Source organism: Suricata suricatta, chromosome X, assembly GCF_006229205.1.
Source record: "Suricata suricatta isolate VVHF042 chromosome X, meerkat_22Aug2017_6uvM2_HiC, whole genome shotgun sequence".
Taxonomy (NCBI): Eukaryota; Metazoa; Chordata; class Mammalia; order Carnivora; family Herpestidae; genus Suricata; species Suricata suricatta.
Window position 1 is genome coordinate 11,057,059 of NC_043717.1, and position 25,242 is coordinate 11,082,300.

Sequence of the window (25,242 nt, forward strand, 5' to 3'; positions counted from 1 at the left end):
CTGTACCCTAAGGGGGAAATGTCACATCCCAGATGTGAGAGTCAAATTGAGGCCTATCGTGTGGGCGTTATCAGTTGACATGCTGTTCCCATCATGTGCCCCATGGTCAGTGACTGAATTTGCTCAAGGAACAGCTTTTACTGGGAGATGGACTTTTGTCCTAACACTAGCCTTCTCTTTGAATGGAGCAATGCTGAGCTCTGTGCCATTTTCCAAAATGGCTGAAAGAGGCATATCCAAGCTCATGACTTTCAATAACCCCCTAAGGCATGTCCCTATAGTTACACTAAGAAGGAAGAAAATAGGGGCCCCTGGGTGGCTCAGTCAGTTAAGCGTCCGACCTCAGCACAGGTGGTGATCTCACGGTTCATGGGTTCGAGCCCCGCGTCAGGCTCTGTGCTGACAGCTCAGACCCTGGAGCCTCCTTCGGATTGTCTCTCCCTTTCTCTCTGCCCCTCCCCCACTCACTCTCTGTCTCTCTCTCTCTCTCTCAAAAATACATAAACATAAAAAAGAAGGAAAAAATTAGTATTTAATACATGTTTGTTTATTTAAAAATTCTAAAAATTCTGACATGTTAGATTTAGATTTACTTTGCACAACTGAACATTAAGGAATCAGCCCGTAAACTGATCAATTCCGTGGACAAGGGGACGAACACTGAAAGCGGGGTCAGGGCCTTCCAGAAGTGCTACATCATGTAGTTACTATTCTCTAAACTCATTATTGAAAGATAATGTGCTGAAACTATGAAATGAATTTTTTTGAAAAAGAAAAAAGCATGCCTACTCTCACTTCCCTAACATGGCACCTGTTTTCCTTTCTGCTGCACCCTTCATGTTCGGCTACAGTGAGGAGGCAGCTTTTTCCTTGAACTTCAAAACTCTCTTTCTCTGTTCAAGCCAAAGGGGAGACATTAAAACAAGCAAAAACCCAAGAGTGGTTCTTCTTCAGGACATCCGGAAAATGGAGGGGGGAAGTTCAATACTGAAACTTTGAAAATCTGTTGTTCCCAGGAAACTCAGCCATCCCAAGCTGGTGAAATTCTACGGAGTGTGTTCAAAGAGATACCCCATATACATAGTGACTGAATATATAACCAATGGCTGCCTGCTGAATTACCTGAAGAGTCACGGAAAACAGCTCGAAACCTCTCAGCTCTTAGAAATGTGCTACGACGTGTGTGAGGGCATGGCCTTCCTGGAGAGTCACCAGTTCATACACAGGGACTTGGTAAGCAAAGCCACTGGCCGCTCAGAGAAAGCAAGCAATCCCCGGTCCCCACCTCCAGCGATGGGGCCGTTGGGAAGGGCAGCACGGAGGGGCATCTCCACGTTCACTTTGCTCACTCGACACTTGCTCAAGCACATGACGCTTTTGTAGTAAAAGCCACAATTTCTAAATCAAAGATTTGCAGCACAGAAAGAGCAAAAGAAGCCATCAGGATGTGTGTAGCCGTGTAGTGGTGTGGAGGAAAATGGATACCAAGGAAGGAGTTTGGTCAATTTAGTGTTTCTCGGAACCCGTGAAACCCAAGTTGACCTTCACCTTCACCCCAGAACGGGCTTGATGCCAAAGCAGTGAATTAAGATCATACCTGAGAAACACCAAACCAGAAGGGAATGAAATCTGTGTGCATCTTTGGGTAAGGGTGGGTGGGGGAACGTTTTGCTTGGTAGGCACTGGTATTTATCTGTAGAGATCTGCTTGTTCTGAACGGTAAACTGGCCGTGCACCTAGGTGGGTACAGCATTTATGCCTTCAAAGCTCCTGTTACTGCAGGCTACCCCCATGGTGGAGAAGGAAACCCTAGAAATAATTTTTCCCTTCTTGCTGACGAGCTGAGGCTCTGGGTTGACGTGTGATACCTTTCATGCTGTTTGACCAGGATGGTTGCGTGCATGAAAATACTCAGGGGCGCACGTTTTCATTTTGAAAAATTGCAAAGGGAAAAAAGACAGCTTCTCCACATTTGGGGGTTTGACGGGCCATCTCAGATTGCGTGAGAACTCCACCAAGAGAAGGAAAGTGTTGGATTCTAATGTCGGGAGACTCTTGGCCACTTTTACTCTTTGGTAATTTTGTGTTTCCTCCAAAGGCGGCTCGGAATTGCTTGGTAGACAGTGATCTCTCGGTGAAAGTGTCTGACTTTGGGATGACGAGGTAAGCCAGCTGCAAAGGGGCAAGCAATGAAAGACGGGTCTCTGTTCACAGCTAAATGCCATCAGAATTGAAGGTGTTGCAGCGCTACAGAATGTGCTCTAAATCGGGGCGCCTATGAACCGCCTATGAAACATGTTTTACCTCATTTCTTCCCTTGGAAGACACAGTTGTTCTTCAGAAATTATCCAAAGTCCCTTTTCATTCTTTCAAAACTCTGATAAATATTTTTTTAACTTATAAACAAATTTCATGAAAGATCCTAGATATTCAAATATAACATGTTATAGTCCGATTATTGGGATAAATACATTATATACATAATATGTATATATTATATATTTTTAACTCAGTCAAGGCTCCTTTAGACCTTTCTGCTTTTCTCTTAATATTCATTCAAATAGGCATAGCATAGGGGTGCCTGGGGGGCTCAGTCACTTAAGCGTCTGCCTTCAGGTCATGATCTCGCAGTTTGTGAGTTTGAGCCCTGCATCAGGCTCTGTGCTGACAGCTTGGAGCCTGCTTCAGATTTTGTGTGTGTGTCTCCCTCTCTCTGCCCCTCTTCTGCTCACACTCTAGCTCCCTCTCAAAAATAAATAAACATTTTAAAAATTTAAAAAAACCAAATAGGCATAGAATTAACACTAGGAGAGTTTTTGTTGGCATGTTATTAAATTTTCTGTATCACCAAGTAAAGCACAAAAATAAACTCTGAGAGGGGCGCCTCAGTCAGGTAAGCGTCCGGCTTTGGCTCAGGTTATGATCTCAAGGTTCATGGGTTTGAGCCCCGCATCGGGCTCTGTGCTGACAGCTCAGAGCCTGGAGCCTGCTTCAGATTCTCTATCTCTCTCTTTCTCTGACCCTCCCCTTTTCCCACTGTCTCTCTCTGTCTCTCAAAAATAAGTAAAGAACATAAAAAAGATTTAAAAAAATAAACTCTGAGATTCTCTTTGTTAGCATTCTACCACCACTTTATGATTTATAGAAATTACTTTTTTTCTTCAAGTTTTTATTTAAATTCTAGTTAGTTAACATATATGATGAAGTTGGTTTTGGGTGTAGAATCTGGAGATTCGTCACTTACATACAACACCTGTGCCCATCACAGGTGCCATCCTTAATCCCCACCACCCCCGCCCACCTCCTCTCCGGCAACCCTGTTTGTTCTCTATAGTTTAAAGTCTCTTATGGTTTGCTTCCCTTTCTCTTTTTTCCTTCCCATATGTTCATCTATTTGTTTCTTAAATTCCACATATGAGTGAAATCATATAGTATTTGTCTTTCTCTGACTGATTTCGCTTAGCATAATACACCCTAGCTCCATCCATGTGGATCCATCCATGTGGCAAGATTTCATTCTTATTGACGGCCGAGTGGTACTCCATTGTGTATGTACACCACATCTTCTTTATCCATTCATCAATCGATGGACATTTGGGCTCTTGCCATAGTTTGGCTATTGATAGTGCTGCTATAAGCATCACAGTACCTGTGCCCCTTTGAATCAGTATTTTTGTATCCTTTGGGTAAATACCTAGCAACCACTGGGTCATGGGGTAGTTCTATTTTTTATTTTAACTTCTTGAAGAATATCCGTACTGTTTTCCACAGTGGCTGCACCAGTTTGCATTCCTACCAAAGGTGCATGAGGGGTCCCCTTTCTCTGCATTCTTGCCAATACCTATTGTTTCCTGTGTTGTTAATTTTACCCATTCGGACTGGTGTGAGGTGATGTCTCACTGTAGTTTTGATTTGTATTTCCCTGATGATCAGTGATGCTGGGCATCTTTTCATGTGTCTGTTAGCCCTCTGTATGTCTTCTTTAGAAAATGTCTATTCATGTCTTCTGCCCTTTTTTTTTAAACTGGATTTTTTAAATGTAGAGTTTGATAAGTTCTTTATAGATTTTGGGTTCTAATCCTTTATCTGATATGTCATTTGCAAATATCTTCTCCCATTCCGTTGGTTGCCGTTTCATTTTGTTGATTGTTTCCTTCCCTGTGCAGAAACTTTTTATGTTGATGAAGTCCCAATAGTTCATTTTGGAATTAACTATTTTATGATAGCACTTTAAAAGGGTCTTCCATTTTCTTCACTCTGAATCCTCAGACTATTTGAGCCTCAGAGCCAGTTTTCATGGGTTTATATAGGAAACAAAGTTGTACATGTTGGCCTTTCCATTTAGCAAATGTTTACTGAGTGCCTACTAAGTGCCAAGGCCTTGTAGGAGATACTGACATAAATGGGATAGTACCTGCCCTCAAAAATGACCACCTCAGTCCCAAGAGCAAGTAGATTTCAAAACGGAGACAAAATACAGCTATAAAGCTGTGTCAATTCAACAAAAACTCCCATAATTCTGAGGAGGAATACCGTTTCAAAGACGTCTGCGGAGTTCACCAAGGCTAGCTCTATATTTAGCAAACATAGCCCTAAAACACCATAGGACCATCTGAATTTGGTTTTAAAGTTTATTTGGGTAGTAACCTCTACCCCTAATGTGAGGCTCAAAATCACAACCCTGAGATTAAGAGTCACATGCTCTACCAACTGAGCCAGCCAGGTGCCCCGGGAAGATCTAGTTTTAAGTCTTTTCCACAATTCAGTATTAGGAAGTACTCTTCTTCTGGGACTCTCACCATCGTCAAGGTGTCCCTTGGGCTGTGTGCTTCTTGCCATCACTCCAACCACCCACACACGGAGTCTCCTACACCAAGACCCCAAATGTGTAGCTCTCGGTGCATAAGAGAAAAAGCTTCTCACAGCCTCACAGGACAGGGCGAGGCTCCCAGGACAGGGAACTGATCCCCACCTTGTTCCTGAGGCGGGAGTATTGGCCTTTATGGCAGCATCCGGGGAATATACTGTCAAGTTCTTCATGGCTCAGGAAAGGGGGGATGCAAGGTCTTGCACTGACCAAGGAATCCTGGAGGCCACACACCAGGCCCTGTGGGGCCACTATTCAGAAGCCTGTGACTTACCTGAATCTTGATCATCGAAGGAAGGTCTAAGCCATGAGCAGAACGCAGCGCCAGCGCCGTGTCTGGGTCTAGAGGAGGTGAGGGGCTCTGGAGAGGGAAGTATGGAAGGCGTTTTATGTAATCCTGTGAAAGTGCTTTTGTTACTACTATTAATCTTTCTGTTCTATTAATATACTCATATGTTAAAGATATTATTAACATAATATAAATATTAACATTATTAGTATTTCAAAGAATGATTTTCAAAACCAGCTTTATCTGACACTTTAAATTACAGTAAATATCTCTAGCACACCTTTGATGTGTATAGTTTTCCCACGAAATATATCCAAAATTTCAGTTTCCATAATTTTTCTTTTCCTTTTTTCTTAAGAGTCATTATTCATTTGCTTTTTTCTAGGGAGACATAGGGGGTTCCCCTCTATTAGTTATGTAAATAATATATGCTTGGTCTTAGAGCAATCGTGTAGAAAGTGAACACGCATCTGTCCCCACCCCTTCCCCTCATGTTCGGCTCTAGGAGTAACTGCCACCAACACGTTTGACAGATGTCCTTCCATCCCTTATTCCTAAGTACACCCGGTCACATGCACAAATATGTGCATTTATTGTTTGTCCTCACAACAATGGTGAAGTAGGTGAAGGGGATTGATGAGCCCCAAGTAATAGATGGAATTGTAAGTCACTATATTGTACACGTGAAATGAATGTAACACTGCATGCTAACTACAGTGGAATTAAAATACATTTTAATGGGATTACATTATATATACCTGCTTTTGCATATACCCATTTTCCTTGGGCATTTTTTTTATTTTGGTAAATATAGAGCTTTCTTGTTGTTTACATGGCTGTATACTGTTTTACTGTATTAATGTATCATATCATATTTTTAAGATTATTTATTTTGAGAGAGAGAGAGAGAGAGAGAGAGAGAGAGAGAGAGAGAATTAGTGGGGGAGGGGTAGAGAGAGAGGAATAGAGCGACAATCCCAGTTAGGCTCCATGCTCTGAGTGCAGACACAGGGCTCATACTCACAAACCATGAGATCATGACCTGAGCTGAAATCAAGAGTCAGATGCTTAGCCAGCTGAGCCCCCAGGTGCCCCTGGACCGTATCATATGTGATTGCTCTTCAACATGCGGACATGAGGATGCTTCTATTTTTATCACTATTATATAGTGCATAGCCTTGAATATGTAGTTTTGGTCTCCATATCTCCATAGGATATTATTGTTCATCATTGTTTATAACAGATTAGAAGCAACTTACAAGGTTAAACCATTAACAATGTTAATCCATAAAAGGCAATACTATTCAGTCATCAAACATGATGCCCCAGAAGAAAATGTGACCACGTGGGGAAAATATTCTTGATATGCAGTTAAGGGAAAAAAGCAAACCTCAGTAAGACAGAACTCCAATTTTGTTCAAATTATATATAAAAGATTGGAAAGTACAAGCAAAAATGTATCTTTTTTTATTAATAGTTTATTACCAAGTTGGTTTTCATTTAACACCCAGTGTTCTTCCCCAAAAGTGCCCCTATCCATGACCATCACCAAAAATGGTAGATTTACAATATCTTTGGGGTGAGATTCTGAGTAATTTCATGCTTACATTTTTGTGCTTTTCTATACTTACCAAATGTTTTGCATTCCGATTTTGTTATCTGCCAAGTTAGATATAATTTTTTAAAGCATCAAAGTCATCAGCAGCTCTTAGCTAAGCTACACATTGAAAAGGAAGCAAAAGATCTAGAAAACCTGAGGCATTCAGCTAAGACCATGGGGTCTCTGTGACCCTAATCAGCCTATACTGTCACAGAGGCCATGGCAGCCCACCGGGTCTTCTCATTTTGCACGGCCCAGTGACCTAAGGTCTGTGTTGACTTTTTCCCCACAGGTATGTTCTGGATGACCAGTACGTCAGTTCCGTAGGGACGAAATTTCCAGTCAAGTGGTCAGCCCCAGAGGTGTTCCACTACTTCAAATACAGCAGCAAGTCAGACGTGTGGGCGTTCGGTAAGCGGTGGCGGCACGGGCCCCAGCCCCATGTCGCAAGCTGGCTTCCACAACAGGAAGCCACAAGTGCAGTAACATCCCATTTTTAGCAAAAAGCCCTGGACACTTGTGAAATTACCTGTATGGCCTGACATAAGTAAGAGCTCGAAGGTGATCGTGACCATTTTCCTTGGGCCAGCGTCAGGATGTCTGCCCGGAATCCTGGAAAAATCTTCACCCTGCTAGCACCTTTGTATCAAATCACGGGAGAGCAAAGCTCTTCCACTTAAGATTTCTAACAGTTTTCTTTTATTTATTTTTTAAAATAGTTTATAGTCAAATTGGTTTCCATACAACACCCAGTGCTCTTCCCCACAAGTGCCCTCCTCCATCACCACCACCTCTTTTTCCCCCTCCCCCTCCCCCTTCAACCCTCTGTTCGTTTTCAGTATTCAATAGTCTCTTAGGTTTTGCGACCCTCTCTCTCCCCAACTCTTTCCCTCTTCCCCTCCCCCTGGTCCTCCATTAGGTTTCTCCTGTTCTCCTATTAGACCTATGAGTGCAAACATATGGTATCTGTCCTTCTCTGCCTCACTTATTTCGCTTAGCATGACACCCTCAAGGTCCATCCACTTTCCTACAAATGGCCAGATTTCATTCTTTCCCATTGCCATGTAGTACTCCATTGTATAGATAAACCACATCTTCTTGATCCATTCATCAGGTGATGGACATTTAGGCTCTTTCCATGATTTGGCTATTGTTGACTTCTAACAGTTTTTAAAAAGTCATTGAAAACTAAAAGCGGATTTGCATGGAGTCCAAAATGTTTAAAGGTTTCAAATGTAGTCATCGACTTCCTGTGTGAAAGCGGCCATGATGGCCATTCCTTCCCAAATCGACCTGCTCTTTGGGCATGCGCGGAGCTGATACCAACCACGGCTCGATGCTTTCTTTGGCCCTTGCTAATTTCAATTAGTGTCCTTGTTAAAATTCATCCTTTGCTCGAGGGCCAGCAAACCACGGCCCAGGACCAAATCTGGCGGCCTGTTCCTGTGGATGAAGTTTTACCGGAGCAAGCCATGCCCACCCGTTCCCGGATTGTCTCTGGGTTTGTCATTCCTGCTGCACAACGTACAAAGTTTAAAATACTTGCTATGTGATGCATCACAGAAAAGATTTGCTGACTCTTGTTTTAGTAAAAGAGCTTTACTGAAATTTGCTAAAGGTAATCAGAAAACAAACAATTTGTAAGTTGCGATTTGGTAGATTTCTGATAGTTTTCCACATTGCCAGGGATGTCAGGCCTGGATTATTTATTCTGGATCTGGACGATCATAAAGTTCTGGGTGTGTTAAATGCAACTGAGCCTATTTCATGTCTGTCTTAGTCCATAAGCATAATTTGACTTTTTATGTGACATCCAAAAGACTGCATGAATAGCAGAAAATTCTGTTAGCCATTTATTTTTTGATGTGATGCAATTTTTTAAAATAACTATTACTTTTGTAAAAGTAGTATTGTTCACTTAAAAAAATAATCCGACATACACAGAAAAAAACCCCACAAAGATAACGCTGTGGTGAATACTCAATAACCTTTGAGGCCGATTACCTTGTGTTACCTAGTTTCAATCTCCTTGTGTCGACACACCTTATGAAAGATGCTCTTAAAAATCAGTATCCTTGGGGCGCCTGGATGGCTCACTGGGTTAAGCATCTGGCTTTGGCTCAGGTCATGATCTTGTAGTTTGTGAGTTTGAGTCCCACATCGGGCTCTGTGCTGACAGCTCAGAGCCTGAAGCCTGCTTCAGATTCTGTGTCTTCCTCTCTCTTTCTGCCCCTCCCCCGCATGCTCTACCTCTTTCTCAAAAATAAACACTAAAAAAAAAAATCAGTATCCTTACTCAATAGTTACAGCTTGTTTGTGGCCAAAAAGTTGCATTACCCGGCTGATGACTCACCCTACGCACTACAAGGTGGCCCCAGATATTTTCCGACTGTTTCCAAAAACGAAATCCTTTCTTAAGTAATTTGTCTCCAATGAGGACGTTCTAAATGAACAGGGCCTCTGACAGCAATTCTCAAAGGAGGAGTCCCCCAGATAGTTTAAGCAATGGTATTATTTTGGGGATAAGTGGCTAGCCTTCCAAAGACACGACCGTGAAGGGCTGTACACTTTTGGATGGTTGTTTTAGAAGGTAATTTTTAAAAAATACAGCCCCGGCAACTTGTGATATTGCCTTTTTGTAAATATTTTACATAGAATCTATAGCCTGAAAAGTCAAAGAAATTTTGTAGTGCTTTAGTTACGGTTCTAGAATAATTTTCTTCCTTCTAACGTATTTCGGGCTTGCCAAGGTTTTGAAGCTAGCTGGCTGTTGAAATTCTCTGGTTTGATCAGGATGGCAGCACACTGGCCACCGCTTAGCATGTGAAGCGTCCTGGTGCACTTTATGTGCTCTGCATTTTTTAATCCTATTTCATGCTCACAGCAACTCTGTGATGTGCATATATCCGCCTGTTATAGACAGGGAACCTGATCTGAGAATGGTTAAGAAACTTGCCCGGCCTATAAACGGCAGAACTGAGCCTCAAAGGCCACAGCTAACCGACCGATTGCCACCTTCGACCACCACGACCAGAACCCGGTTTTTTAACCTGGAGTCTGCAGTGCTCTTGGATGGGCTTCAGCACACCGTGAATACCCAGAAACTGAACACAAAAATGCTGTGCACTGACCTCCCCAAGAGAAAACCAATGGTTTTTATCAGATTCTTAAAAGGACACAACTCACAAAATCTTAGGAACCACCGAGGCAAAAAGGAGGAATTTTGTCCGCGGTTTTATCTGTGAATTTCCATGGGGAGGTAACTTGTGCAGTGAAATTGTTGCACACAACTGCTAAGGCAGAGAGAAAGCAAGGGCGAGGCCTTGGATCACTCTTCCGGGTTGGAGCTAGATGGGGGGTGTTGTCACAGTGAGAGGTGGGCGAGGAGGTCTCAGCCGCCTCCCTGAAGTAGTCCTGGAATCCTGGGCCGAGTACCTCCCGCTGCGGCCGCCCTTGCCCTTGACCTGTTTACCGGCAAGAACAGGCGCCTGGGCCTCAGGGAACCCGGAGAAGGGACCTGGGCTCCAGAAGTGATGGCACAGGCCCACCCTCCATACCCTGTCCTGTTTCCCAGGGATGCCTTGCTCCCATCTGTGACCTTCCTGACCCGGGGTGTGAAGCCCGTTCGGCAAGCTCCGTACCTTCTGACGTCAGCTCTCTTTCCTTTTTGTCTGCTGGTCGCCCTTCGTGCGGTTGCAGGGATCCTGATGTGGGAAGTGTTCAGCCTGGGGAAGCAGCCCTACGACTTGTATGACAACTCCCAGGTGGTGGTGAAGGTCTCCCAGGGCCACAGACTGTACCGCCCCCAACTGGCGTCGGACACCGTCTACCAGATCATGTACAGCTGCTGGCACGAGGCAAGTGCACCACGTGGGGGAGGAGGAAGGCGCATCAGGTGCCCCGGGACGCCACGGGGCAAGGCATTTGTGAGGGGAAACACCTGCCGCAGAGCGGGTGCAATGGCCCTGGGCCCCTTCCCACAAGTGTTTGTAATTTAAAACGAGCAACGTAGCAACGTAGGTGCCAACAATTTAACTTCTATCCAGCACTGTTCTAAGAACTTTGTAAATATTAACTCATCTATTTATCAGGCAACATGCTATGAAGTAGGCACTGCCACATCCAAAACCAAGAAAAGAGGAGACAGAGACCCAGGTCAAGTGACTTGGTCAAGGTCCCATAGCTAGTAAGAGGCAGGCCGGCTAGTGTCAGAGGCCCTGTTCTTAACCACGACACCGTGGGGTCTCTCCTCAAGTAGAAAATGTGTAAGAGAGAACATGTGGCCACGTGCGTGTGCACGCGAGCGCACACACACACACACACACACACACACACACGATAGGACTGAAAACATCAAGCAGATTATAATTATACGTGCAAACTAGAAACATAGGCAAGTGCAGAAAGAGGTCAAAGGAGAGGGAGCCCCGCTTCCGAAGGCATTGTTATCTGAGCCGGGTCAGGAAACCCCGGCAGACTGTCCGTAGCTAGGTGAGTGGAGCCGCTGTCACAGCGTGGCCAGGTGAGACGCGCCGAAGCGGAGGTGAGGCCAGAAGGACACGGCGTGCTTGGCTGTACGTGGTGTTGGAAGGGCTGAGAGTTAGTTGGAAGAGTAGGTCTGAGTCAGATCCTGCAGACGGAACAACAGAGAGACGGTGAGTTTTACTTTTTATGGGCAATGGAGAGCCACTGAAGACTTTGGAGAGCACATCATAATAGGGGGGATTTTTAAGAACATTAATCTAAAAATAGCTCGTAGGCATTATATGGCGCTGCCTCCTTGACAGAGGGAGATAATGCTGCATTCGTGTCTTCACTCGTTCATTTGTTCATCTGTTCACTGGCAAAAGGCAACTGGTGTCGGGGTTAAGCATGTGGACTCTGGAGCCAGATGTCTGGGTGGAATACGAGCTGTGTGACCTTGTATAAGCCTCCTGCCATCTCTGTGCTTCACTATAAAATAGCACTTAACTTTTAGGATTATTGCGTGGATTGAATGAGTTAATGCTGTTAAGTCCCTAGAGCAGTGCCTGGTACACAGTAAGTCCTCTACGTGTTGGTTGTTGTGTACTTACAGAGCCCCCATGCACCAAGCACTGTACTTGGTGCTAGGAATAAAGTGCCCCACACAACTTACAAGAGTTTCTCATCTCTTGCGCTGGAGCCTAGGCTCCCACGTGGGAAGAGTGGCTGACAGTATCGCGCACTAATTTTGTATCATTTAGCCGAACATTCCCTCCTGGAAGGTGGACCCTTCCTCATTTCCCACCTTACGGCACTTGGAATAAAGCTGTCCCCCCACCGCCAGCCCCAACGTAGTGTCCTTGGTGCTGAGAGGCTCAGGCAGCGCTAGAGGGTCAGATGGGGTCAGAATGGAGTTAGAGACCTGTCACTGCCCCCAACCAAGGTGACCTACTGCTGTCACCTATCAGATGGGTGGGAGGAGCACACAGGGCTGGGAGTTGACGTCCCGAACCCGCCTGGCCCTTCCTACTCTGGCTCCTGGGAACATGGCCGCACCCTCGGATGGGCAGGAGGCCCTGGGCAGGAGCAAACCGCCTTCTTTCCCCAGTTGGTCCGTGGAGAGGGTTTGCACCGAGTCAACTTCCAGTTGAAGGTTCTGCATATAGTGACCGCTTTGTACGTTTTGGTCCCCAACTTTTTAAATATTTTATTTCACAATGTTTAGAAGAACATTCACAATTTTTATTAGATTCCAATTTATCTTTCTCATATTTCTTTGCACAAGAGTGAGTGTGTACGTGTGTGTGTGTCCCTTTCTTCCTTACAAAATAAGGAGCAAATTCCCTCTGCCGGTGTTACCCCACATCCACGTTCCTGTTTTCCCACCATCTCGCCAAGACAGACCATTCTGGATTTCTGCCCATCTGATAGATGAGAAATGGCATTTAGTGCAGCTTTTACATGTACATCTTTCATTACACAGGAGGTATATTTTTAAGGGCATTGGTATATCTTTATGGTGGTATTTGCCATGCAAACTTTTTTTTAAATATAGTTAATTGTATCAGCATTTGCTTTTATTGCTTCTGGAAACTGAGTTAAAGTTTTATAGGTTGCCCCACACCCTGGTCATAATGGCACTCACTCAGATTATCCTCTAGTACTTTTATGGTTTCTTTTGTTTTTACATTTAGATCTCTGATCTAGTTGGTGTTTGTTACCGTGTATGGTATAAAGCGTGGCCCCAAAGGTCTCATTTTCAAAGTGACTGCCTGCTCGCTGCACACCATTTATTACAAGACCATGTCATCCCAGGGATAAGAGCATCTAATGGTGTCTTAATATCCCTTAACATAGGAAACTTTCATATGTATTTGGGGTTATTTGGGGGCTTTCTCTTCCGCTCTTCATCTCTAGTCCTGTGCTTGCAGCACGTTGTTTTAATTATAGAGACTTTATAATACGTTTTCCTCCTAGGTAGGCTAGCACTCCGTCATGGCTAATCTTTTTAAATACCTTTCCTAGCTATTTTTGCATACAGTTTTAAAATTTCATTTAAGAAATCTTTAAACATTTTACTTTCAGTGTAGCTACCGCACAGTGCCGCGTTAGTTTCACGCATTCTTTTTTCATACTTTAAAATTCTATGAACTAGAGAATTCATTTGTCCAGCTCGAAGCAAGCTGGTTCATATTTTAGAGGAGATGGTATTCAGTTTATATTTTAACTAGGGAAATTCGACATCTCTGTGATATTGATTTCTCCTGTTCAAGAGCAAGCAATGTTTTTCTACGTGCTCAAGTCTACGTTTGTGTTTTTCAGCAGTGTTTAAAGTTTTCCGCATGGGGGAGTACATTTTTGTCTGTATTTTATTTTGGTGTTGTTGCTGTTGTAAGTGGAGTATTCTCTTCCATTGTGTCTTCTGGCTGGTTCTTGTCCATGTACATGAAGGCTCTTGATTAGCAGTATGCTAATTTTGCATACTGCTCTGCTGAATTCCTTTCATTTGAGTTGGTTCTAGGATTGATTCTCTTGGGTTTTCCAGGCACACAACCGTACTTTTGCAAATAAAGGTATTTTTACTGTTTCTTTTCCAATACGTAGGGCTCTAGTTATTTTGTCTTTAGTAGAAATGTCCATAGTGTTTCCACACTTAAAAAGTCAGTAGCTTTACCAGGTGCCTGGGTGGTTTAGTCGGTTAAGTGTCCAACTTCAGCTCAGGTCATGATCTCACATTTATGAGTTCGAATTCAACATAGGGCTCTGAGCTGTCAGCACAGTCTGGAGCCTGTTTCAGATTCTATGTCTCCCTCTTGCTCTCTGCCCCTCCCCCACTCATGTTCTGTCTCTCTCTCAAAAATAATTAAACATTAAAAAAAGGCACTAGCTTTGGGACTGAGATATACATTTCTTATATATATTAATGTTTATTTACTTATTTTGAGAGAGACGGAGAGACAAATAGAATCCCAAGCAGGCCCCATGCTGTCAGTGCAGAGCCTGATGCCAAGCTTGATCTCATCAACTGTGAGATCATGACCTGAACTGAAATCGAGAGTCAGATGTTTAACCGACTGAGCCACCCAGGCTCCCCTTATATAGTTTATTTTTAATTATAACTTTTATAAACTAAGCCACTGGGTTTTTCTTTTATTTAGCTTCCAGAAAAGCGCCCCACATTTCAGCAACTCCTATCTTCCATTGAACCACTGCGAGAAAAAGACAAGCCCTGAAAAAGAACTCGGGAGACCTGATGAGAATGAATGTAAATGCTGGCCGCCATTTTCATTCTTTTTAAGGAAAGTAGCAAGGCACAGACAATGTAATCCAGCCAGTTCTTCTTAATAGTCTTCTGTGTGCTGTTTGTTATATTATCTAGAAGTGAACAAGGTAAAAAACCAAAAGACTTCCTTGAAATTTAGGTCAGATTAGTAATTTTGTGTATGCTGCTCTTAAAATTCCACTTCCCAGCCTGTAGCCGAAGCACATTTTCTGATTGTGGATATGGAGAGTGCGTACCATGTGTAAAGATGGAACGGAATTGACAAGTTCTTTGTTGGATATTTGTTCTTTTCCTTATATTGTCACTTTCATAATTAAATATGTTACTAATGATACCAAGATGTGGACATGTGCCTTCTTGTTTCGATGCTGTCAGACTTTAGCATGGCGGTTCGGACTGCCCTAGGGGACCGACCGCCTTATGCAGTAGGGCGTCAGGAGGTGGTCCATAATCCAACCCAAATGACCCAACGCTCATCTGATTTCCAGATTAGAACAATGACTCTCTGTGTCATGTATGAATGCTACGCACATATAAAACTAAAATAATAGTATTCAAGAATATACTAAATATATTTCCACGAGGAGACCATTTTAAAAGATGCTAAGGTAAATATGCTGCCTTTTTCCTTAACCTTCATTCTTATTATTTTGATTCTGTGTAGCCATGGTCTTATTTCTAAATAATTGTTGCTTTCTAATCATTTTAAATCCTTGGATTTAGGGCTCTGGGGCTTCTGGCTAGTTTGGTAACTGAAATGTCTATTTCAGTCTCCTATCTTGACACAAAGGGACAGAAATACTATTTCAGTTTCTCATGGCAATGGCCAAAAGATACTTCTGCTTTAAAACTATTCTGGGGGGAGGGGGCGTCTGGTTGGCTCAGTTGGTTAAGTGTCCGACTCTTTATTTCGGCTCAGGTCATGATCTCAACATGGTTCGGGAGTTCAAGCCCTGCATCAGGCTCTTCGCTGACAGCATGGAGCCTGCTTGGGATTCTGTTCCCCCCACCCTTAATAAATAAAAATAAACATATAAATAAATAAAGCCATTCCTGGGAATCCCCTCCGTCATGGATTGCTGCTGAACCCATAGGTTTTCATCTCTCTTGAACTACTTTACTGTCTTTTCTGTGACATCAAGGAGGGAAAGAGAAAAGTTATGTGGAGGCACAATTACAATGAAAAGACACCCTAATTAAGCCCTGCTACTACTCTCCGGATGGACATTCACCATCTCCCTTAAGAGACACTCATATTCTTTCTCATCCCACGGACTCCGTCACTTCCCAGCTCTGTCCAATGATCCCTCTGGGTTGTTTCTTCACATGCTGCCTCCTCTATTTTCAGAAGAATTGACTTTTCATAGCTACTTTCTATTATTTCACAGAGGTGCACAAAGCTCAATTTATAATGATATGGAACTTTAAAAATAACTGCTAGGGCATGTACACATTCGGCGATTTCTTTAACAAGTACCATGTGGCACATCTGTCCTATCCAAGGGAAAAGAAGGAACAAATAACACAACCCGTGTTTCTCAACGGGCCCTCTTGAAAGCTGTTTTCCTTTCTTCTCCTTATGTTTTATATTTGGTTTTTTAAAAACAATCTTTTTTTGGCGCTCCTGGGTGGCTTGGGTGGTTAAGTGTCTGGCTTCGGCCCAGCTCATGATCTCGCGATTTGTGAGTTCAAGCCCCGCGTCGGGCTCTGTGCTGACAACTCAGAGCCTGGAGCCTGCTTCGGATTCTGTGTCTTCCCCTCTCTCTGCCCCTCCCCAGCTCATGCTCTGTCTTTGTCTCTCAATAATAAATAAATGTTAAAAAATTTTTTTAAAAAAGCAATCCTTTTTTATAACAAAAGTAATATATGCTTATTGCAAAAATTCAAACAATACCAAACTGTCTACTATGAAAAGAGTCAAAGCCTTGCTCAGAAGCCTGGCTCCAAAAACCAAGTAAAGCAATATTTGAAGATACCAGTAGAGGTTTATAAGAAAAGAAGTCCAGTGATGCTAGAAGGGGCCAAGTAGAGGAACAATATCTATACCCCAGAAAACATGCATCATTTTGAAAATGCTATTTAACCGCATTTGGTGGTGATAGCTAGCATTTACTGTTGTTTTAAACCAGGGCACTGCCTACATGCTCTTGGAAGTGAAGAGAAGGTCATCCCCACTTAGACTGGCTCACAGATCCACCAGGACTGCTATCTCCATAGAATTTATTAAGTAAAAAGGTCCTCTAACATTATGCTGTTCACCACAGGCAGTGAGCTGATGGGTAGAGGCTGGATATTTTAATCCATTTTGAATCAGTCTTCAGGCATATAGTGGGGGCTGTGCTCAGAATGGGGCTGGGTTCTGAGATAAAGAAAAGGAGTATTAGGCTTGGTTCCTAACATGACGGTGGAAACCATCTTAACATGCCTCCTTCTAGACCTATGTGATAGCTGCTTTGCACAATAAAGCAGTTTAAGAAATTGGGACACATTCCAAGACATTTGAGAGGTCAAGTCTTCCCAGGGAGTCAGACGGCAACTTTGTCCATGGAAATGAAAAGCAAACAGAATCCAAAGAAGTCCACGTCAGACACGTCAGACCACACAAGTGTGGATCTAGAAAGGATTTATTGATTGTCTGCTTTGTGCTCGGTACTACTCATACATTGTGGGTGAATACAAGATTTAAGAGATTGGGTCGCCACTTCAGAGGATGACATTCACCTGAGATTTCTAGTCACTCCACAGAGAACAACAGAAATGAGTTTCTGTCACATGTGCTCTTGGAGGGGGGGTGATTCCTGAAGGCCCCTGGAGCTAGTTTTCTATTTTCAGGAAGATGAACAGGCCTCTTGGAAATAAGAAGGCCACATCTGTCAACAGCTCTCTGGATTCTTCTCTTCTTTAGACATGTCATCCTGAAGAACGCGTGCTCCGGTCCAATCATCACTGTGCACTAATCACTACAGTACTTAGATTAACGTAACATGAAAAGAGCGTGTCATTCTTTATACTTGAAATAAAGTGAACAGTGTGGGCCATTCTCGATCCCTGCCGCTCTGCCAGTTGGCGGAACTGTCCTAAAAAGTTATCCATCCAGATTCCCTACAAGGCCCCAACACTTGCTACCCCCATACAGCCCATTTTCCTCTTTCAATTCCAGCCATGCAACAGACATTTCCACATCCCTTACCCCCGAACAGCCACTGAGGCCAAAGACCTACTTTCTCTATTACTCTCAAAAATAAACAGAAGTCAAATCCTGAGGCAGACATAAGTACTGAAAGCCAGTGAAGATGCCCTCTCTTGAGGCATGTCTTCTTGGGACAACTTTTCCTGAGCAGAGCCATGGTTTTGATATTTAATGACATCTTTACAATCTCATATTGTCAGTGCTGTAAAATTAACATTTACATACGTAAAATCACCTCAAGAGGAAAGAGATCTTCCTAAAATGAAGTCTGAGCATCATCAACATGTTGGAACCCTGCATTGTTTTCTCCTTTACTCAAGTCCTCGGAGGCATAAGGATTTTCATCACTTCTTGCTTGAGTTTTCCTGTTAAATGAAGCAAAGTCACCTTAGCGATGTTTCAATGACAAGACACTGCCTTCCGTGCACCCCACTGGGTCCAGGCGTCTCTGACACTTGAGCATCCAATGGCTCGTCAGTGAATCAGTCCCCTCCTGATGGCCTGTGAACACCTAGGGAGCACTAGATTCATTCCCTCTGCCCCATGACTCATTGGCATGATGGCTGGCAGAGCGTGGCAGACTGCCGAGGACATGTGCTCTGCAGTCAGAGTGGGTCTCTGTACCCAGTTTGCCTATGTGGCAAATGATGGCAAACATGAAAAGTCAACCAAATAGTGCCAGCACAGTGCCCATGGTACCCAGCATACGGTCCTCAAAAAATAGAAACCGTGATTATCATTTTTACAGAGTGGTTGATTAGCCAACTGCCTCATTTTCAATAGCTTCCCTACTAAATTAGCAACTCCCAAAGTGTAGGGCAGCCCTGTGGTCCAATAAACAGCTTTCGAAACTGGGTGTATATCCCAATGTGTTACTGACTAACTGTGTGCATCTGAGTTACTTGGTCTCTCTGAATCCCCTTTCAATATGTACATGAAGATAACTAGATGATTACATATTTATATCCTATGTCTGTCAAGAATATTAATGCATAAAGAGTACTGAGCAGGGTAACCAGCCTTATTTTGGGGACACCTTCTATTAACACCGCGTGTGGCATGAAAGAGGTTCCCCAAATAATTGAGGTAATGAATTAGCTTTGGAATAGCATCTTGTGTGCAAAGTAAGAATGCTTCTCAAACCATAATATGCATCCAAATCACCTGGGGGGAGGTCTTACTAAAAATGCAGATTCTCCCCAACAACAGGTCTCCTAGAAACCGATAATTGTCATTGGCTTTGGGGAAGGAAACTTGAAGGTAAAGGGTGACAGGAAGATTCTGTGTATCCTTCCATATTTTTAAAATTCTATTCATATGAATGTATTCTATTTGATGCTTAATTTTTCTTAACTGAAGCTATTTTAGGGAACTAAATTCTCTACAGAGAAGAATTGAGCAAAATAGACCGATGCATATAAAAATTCCATCATGAGCATGTTTGAGCAGCCTGAAGTGTGCACAGAGTTTTGTTAGGTGCTATGAAGTATTATTAACCTTAATTACATAAGCCCAACGAAAGTGATTTCTTAACATCAGAAAAAACATCTACTGGCAGAACAAGACTATAAATTGGGCCTTGAACTGTCTGAATCCCCAATGAACTTGGATCTTCACCTCAGGAACAAATTAGAGGGGGCGTGGCCCTTGGACAAAGGGATTAAAGGGTGGGAGTTCGAAGCACATCACAGAACTCATTCTGGAATGATTTCACCATTCAAACCATCACTGAGCCAGTCTCTGAGGTCGCTTCCAGACCGCAGAAGGCTATGGGTGAGAATAATTCCCTGAGCCCCCCCACCCGGGCCTGCTGAGTTTGCAGGGCCCGTTGGCAGTAGGTAAATGCAGCTGTGACCAGGGCATGCTAGGAAACCCCAGGCTGAACATCACCTGTGTGATGGTGCTTGCTAGGAAGGCCAAGAGGCAATGAAATCTGGTAAATTTCTAGGGGACGCATCCGAATATTTAGGTGCAAAATGGTCCAAGTAATCAATTGGATCGTACGACCTGCTACTGACTGCACATTTTCCTGTTAGTTTTTCCTAAGCCTTTCTGTTTTAAGATAGGTAAGTCTAGGAAAGGTCACTTACTTCTTTCGACTCCTGATCCCAGAGACGATGAGTAGGACAATACCAACCACGACCACGCCCATCACGACCCCAAAAACAATCAGCCATATGGTGACAGGTGGCTGGTAAGGGGGTGACAGTGTTGGCTGAATACCCAGAAACTCCAGGCTGTTGTCATCCAGGCGGAAAGCATCATTGATACGGCTCCGGGACATCCTATTCCCAAAAGCAAAACACTTAGGCAAAACAGAATTGTAATCATTTACTTCTTATATCATTGTTCCTGAAAGGATTTGATAAGGCTTACCCTAAGAATGTGCACCTAAAAGAGTGATGGAATCAAAGAAGATAACCAGGTCCAAGGAAAGATAAGGGACCTGACAGTCATACACCTTTCCTATCTCGCAGCCTAGATTAGGTCTGGCAACAGCTTCCTTGGAGAATTGGGTTGTGAGTGTGGAAACATGCAACTGGCTGGCATTTGCTGATTTGTGACTGCTGCGTCGTAAAGGCAAAGTCAGCATATTTGGCAAGAATCTCCCTCCTGTCAGTATGTCTACAACGACTTTATGTCAAATAATGGGAAAGGACAATTGGGTACAACTTTTCTACAAATCAGTAGGGTCCTATACCCAAGTCTCAACAGTTGTATCTTCCAAATAAAAGGTATTGACCTTTGGAGACAGGGGAGGAACACAGAAAAGGGGCCTTCGCCAACTTCTCCAGCACTGGGATGGGCTATGGCTAAATCTTATAGAGCAAAAACGGATGAAGATTATTTTAAAAACCAAAACTACTGAAATTAAGAAACTTCTGGATTGAAAACCAAAGTGTCTTGACAGCCCGTCCCCGTACCCTTGGGTGCAGTGCAGCTCAGGAGGTGAGAGGGAGAGACGGAGAGCGGCCAGAGCAGAATTACCGAGTAACCCCAGACAGCCTCAGCCTGAAAGTGTCCCAAGTCATCCTGGAGACCGGAATTTGGAGTCACCGCAGCTCACAAGGAGGGCTGGGCTCTTTCTGGATGACCTCAGCTGGCACTTTTCCCCAAGACAGAAACAAGTCATTTGGAGGCAGGCAGTGCAGTCTCTGGGCGTGGCCGGGCCGCGCACCCCAACTAAGCCAGATTTTCCAGGCACGCTCTGCCCAGCATTTCTTCGAGATACTTCCAAAGATGAGCAGCAGCTCACGGGGGCCACCTAGCGAGCTCCCCCACAGAAGTGGGTATCCTAAGCCTTTTTTAGTGACAAAGGAAAGCATCTGCATCTATCTATTCTTCACTCTCGCTGTTTAGGGAAACAATGAGGCACACGGGGCATACTGTTCCTTCTAGACGCTCACTGCCCATAGCAAGTCCGTCTTTCGATGTGGAGGCTGACTGATGTCTAAGGAATCTTGTTCTTGCCTACCTTCTTTCGGACCTGCCGGGCAGGTCATGTCACCTGGAAGCGGTTCTCTCTACCAACGACTGTGGTAATGAAGTAAATAAATACCCCAGTGCTGGTGGGACCACTCGGGTGTACGCTCTGCCCGGTCTCCCAGAATTCCCCAGCAGCACGGAGCTCTGGTTGCCCACAGTGGCCGCTTGCTCAAAAACATGTCATTTATTCTTTCCCTTCCGGCGTCTGGCTCCGGCGCACGTTAGCTCTCAGAGCCCCTCGAGGTCACCCCCCAAATAAATTACTTCCACTCAAATGCTGTGCAAGGGCCTGCGCGTCCAGAGGAGCCCCCATCAAGAGAGTTCCCTTGCTGGGAGATCCTTCTGGAATTAGACCCCAGGGTGTTAGCTCTAAATGACTCAGAGCGGCGCCGGGCACATAGGAAGGGCACCCCAGCCCACGCGCTGTTGCGCTTGTGTTTCTTAACCCCTCGCCCTCATAGAGTTTGTCGGAAAGCCAAGTCACCTGATGGCCGCTTCGACTTCACTTCTGGGAATGATGTCAGACACATTTTTATATGAAGTGACAAAGAAGTTGAAGGAGATCCTTGGTTTCAAATTGGTCACCCACACGTTATCCTCCCTGCGGAGAAACAAAGGAAACATCTTCCCTTGGGGCCCAGAGGACACAATACAGGGAAGAAGAGGTTGGGGGGACTCACGGGGTAAGGGGGAGAGACATGGGATAGGGCAAACCATGGCAGGATGGAATCGTCCCCAAGTCCGTACCACTGCCCAAGGCACACGAACTCCATGACCTAAGTTGTGATGATACAGTCTCGGCACTGTTTGGCCACTGTCTGCGAGCTGCATTTTCTTTCAATAATAGAAAATGTTCAAGCGGGGCGCCTGGGTGGCTCAGTCGGTTAAGCATCCGACTTCGGCTCAGGTCATGATCTCACAGTTCATGGGTTCGAGCCTCGCATCGGGCTCTGTGCTGACAGGTCAGAGCCTGAAGCCTGTCTTCGGATTCTGTGTCTCCCTCTCTCTCTGACCCTCCCCTGCTCTCTCTCTGTCTCTCTCTCTCTTTCAAAAATAAATAAAACATTAAAAAAAAAAAAAAGAAAACGTTCAAGCTGAAAAGTGGCAGGAGAAGCAGTCCAGACGGCCCGGCGACCCGGGTCTGTGGCAGACACCGCCCTGAACAGCGATGGCACAGTGCCATGAACAGAGGCGCTGCGTCCGTGCTGTCATGCCTGCTCCTCGCAGCAAAACCCGTCACACTGCGCGAACCGTTGGAGGAAAGGACTGGGCTTTACGGCACCCTGTGACAGGACTGCGCCCTCCCAGCTGCCACTGCGGTCCCAGCGAAGCCGAAGGCAGATCTCGGGCTCTGAGCCCTTCTCACTCACAAAAAAGCCAAAGTCCTAGGAATGGCCTGTGACGCCCACACGAACCTCTTCTCCCTTCCTCTTTCCCGTGCCCACTGCTGCCCTGGCCACGCCTGCGGCTGGTCCCCTGGTAGCTCAGTGCCCCAGCCGCACGGGCCTCCTGGCTGGTCCTTCAGCACACAAGGATATTCGTGCCTCCGCCTCTCTCCGCCCGCTGCTTTCCCCACGCCTGCATCCGGGCACTCTGCTGGCCTAGCCGCTCACTCAAACGGTAACAAGGCCTTTTCTGACGCTGCAGGTAAAGCTGAGCTCTAGACGCACACCAGCACTCCCTAGCCCCCGGTGCGTTGTGGTTTTCTCCCCGGAGCTTGTCACCATGTCACTGTACTATATTTCAGTTACATGTTTTGCTAATCATAACACACACAGAAAATATATGCATTAGAATCCAAGTTCAATGAAAGTAGAGATGTCCGCCTCTTTCTTTCAGTGCTGAGGGTGGAGGGAGTGTCTGGTGAACGGAAAGGGAGGGGAAGGGTGGAGAGAGCAAGGGGAGGGGGGAACAGAACCAGGCCCTTGCGATCTGAAAGTCAAGTAAGTCACACAATCTTCCCTGAAGAGAGTGGCCCAGACTCCACTATCAGAGTGGCGATAGCAGAGACGTTTCAAATTTGTTCTTAATTTTACTTGAATGGAAGTTTAAGCATAATATTTTCTCAGACCCAAGAGATAGAGAAGTACTGGTTGGCGTAACTCGAGAGCACAGCAGGTCAACTCACACAAAAGGAATGGTCTGTTTTTTTTCTTTGTTAAAATATTCTCTCATGGCATATGCAATAGACGACCGGAACAAGTACATTTCATTGTCATTCCATTCATACTGCAAAGTCAAAAGAAAAACACTGCTCAGTGGGGGTCATAGCATACATTCCAAACTTGATATTCTCGAAGCACCATTTTTAAATTTTCTACTGCTCCAGAGAATCTGGCTCCTCATTAGGCCAGTGACCTCCAACTTGTGTGTGTGCCGGCACCACCCGGAAGGCCTGTTAAACCACCGAACCCTGCTCCAGCCCCTGAGTAGTGGGCCCTGCCCTCTGGGTGTCTAATTCAGAAAGTCTGACGAAACACGCAGAAATTTGCATCTCTAACAAGCTCCCAGGTGGTGCTAATGCTGCTGGGCAGGCATCCGCCTGCTTTAAGGACTATGCTCATGGATCCTTTGAAAACTTCAGTTTGATAGAAGCTGAAATAAATATCCTGAGGGTGGGTTTATAGATGGGAGTCATAAGAGCTGTGGGCTTTGATAAATATCCATGTATTGTACACCTGAAACTATTCAACACGGTATGTTAATTATACTTGAAATAAAAAAAAAATTGGGGGCACTTCGATAGCACAGTCGGTTAAGTGTCTGACTCTTGACTTCAGCTCAGGTCATGACCTTGTGGTTCATGGGTCCAGCCCCTACTCGTGCTCTACGCTGACAGCTGCAGAGTCTGCTTGGGATTCTCTCTCCCTCCCTCTCTCTCTCTGCCCTTCCCCCCCCACCCCCTGTGCTCTCTCAAAATAAATAAACTTGAAAATTTTGAAAGTTTTCTTTAAAGAAATAAAAAATAAATTTAAAATGTATTTAATTTTTTTAATTAAAATTAAAAATTTTATTAAAAAATTAAAATAATCCCCTTTGGGTGGCTCAGTCAGTTAAGCGTCCAAATCTTGATTTTGGCTCAAGTCATGATCCTGGGGTTTGTGGGATCAAACCCTGTGGTGGGCTCTGTGCTGGCAGCATGGAGCATGCTTGGGATTCTCTCTCTCTCTCTCTCTCTCTCTCTTTCTCTCTCTCTCTCTCTCAGAATAAAAAAATAAATAAACACTTTTAAAAAAGGAAAAAGAAAAAATGTCCAGGTATTGCTGACAAATATGCAGAGCTTTTACTATTTGTATAGTAAGTTCTCAGATATGCACCAGCATAAAAGAAAAAGAAACTTGAGGTTCAAACGAAAAAAACTAACTCTTGCTCACAACATGGTTATCTGTTCCTGTGTTTCGGTGCCGAACAAACCAGCTGGTGCATTTGCGCAGTGCATGAAAATTTGCTGAGGAAAAAAGCATTCCCTCCTTCCTCCAGTAGCTGGCAGCAGAGATCAACGAATGACACAACTTTCGCCTCTTTTCTTTCCCTTTTAGAAAAAATAAAGACAACTTTCACCCAAAAACCCTGTTACATTAACTTCAGCCGGATACCATTCCGGTTTGGTAGAAAAGCTGCTTTAATAAGTAATGATAATGCAGGGCGCCTGGGTGGCTCCGTCGGTTACGCATCTGACTGGGCTCAGGTCATGATCTCGTGGTTTGTGAGCTTCAGGGGAGCCCCGCTTCTCTCTCTCTCCCTCTCTCCGCCCCCTCTCTCTCTGCCTCTCGCTCAATCGCACCCTCTCTCTCTCAAATAAAATGTTTAAAAAACCATGCATATTAAGATAATTAAAATGTATTAAGCCAAGAAAGAGCTACTAAAAAGATGACAGAAATAATCCCACAGATAGTCAATAATGGCTAAAGAAAAGATTTTTGAAGGTTTAAAGTTTGGGAAGTGGTGCGCCTGCATTTTTATTCTCTTTTAAAGATTCATTTTTTTACTCCTACTGTGTTACTTATATTTAGATGTCTTCTTTATCTATGAAAATTCGACTGTAACTACCGGGGAGCCTTGA

The 25,242-nt window shown here is 44.4% G+C and overlaps 2 protein-coding genes and 1 long non-coding RNA gene across 5 annotated transcripts in view; 1 reads left to right on the forward strand and 2 right to left on the reverse strand.

Moving 5' to 3' along the window:
• LOC115283910 overlaps window positions 1–10,569 on the reverse strand; it is a 53,647-nt gene extending 43,078 nt beyond the window's left edge. Inside the window, exons 1-2 of the long non-coding RNA XR_003905090.1 lie at window positions 10,398–10,569; window positions 5,142–5,228 (exon numbers count right to left, since the gene is read on the reverse strand). This is a non-coding gene — a long non-coding RNA (uncharacterized LOC115283910). The remainder of the gene's footprint in view (window positions 1–5,141; window positions 5,229–10,397) is intronic.
• Window positions 1–14,841, forward strand: part of BMX (BMX non-receptor tyrosine kinase) — a 52,701-nt gene extending 37,860 nt beyond the window's left edge. For all 3 annotated transcript variants that reach the window (XM_029930392.1, XM_029930394.1, XM_029930395.1), the window contains exons 15-19: window positions 1,017–1,233; window positions 2,099–2,163; window positions 7,049–7,167; window positions 10,456–10,613; window positions 14,379–14,841. In XM_029930392.1, the coding sequence (XP_029786252.1) occupies window positions 1,017–1,233; window positions 2,099–2,163; window positions 7,049–7,167; window positions 10,456–10,613; window positions 14,379–14,453 (634 nt within the window). In that variant the 3' untranslated portion in view covers window positions 14,454–14,841. The remainder of the gene's footprint in view (window positions 1–1,016; window positions 1,234–2,098; window positions 2,164–7,048; window positions 7,168–10,455; window positions 10,614–14,378) is intronic.
• A 2,268-nt stretch (window positions 14,842–17,109) lies between these two features.
• Window positions 17,110–25,242, reverse strand: part of ACE2 (angiotensin I converting enzyme 2) — a 39,278-nt gene continuing 31,145 nt past the window's right edge. Inside the window, exons 15-18 of the mRNA XM_029930396.1 lie at window positions 23,308–23,408; window positions 21,664–21,780; window positions 19,784–19,978; window positions 17,110–18,058 (exon numbers count right to left, since the gene is read on the reverse strand). Coding sequence (XP_029786256.1) covers window positions 17,950–18,058; window positions 19,784–19,978; window positions 21,664–21,780; window positions 23,308–23,408 — 522 coding nt within the window. The 3' untranslated portion in view covers window positions 17,110–17,949. The remainder of the gene's footprint in view (window positions 18,059–19,783; window positions 19,979–21,663; window positions 21,781–23,307; window positions 23,409–25,242) is intronic.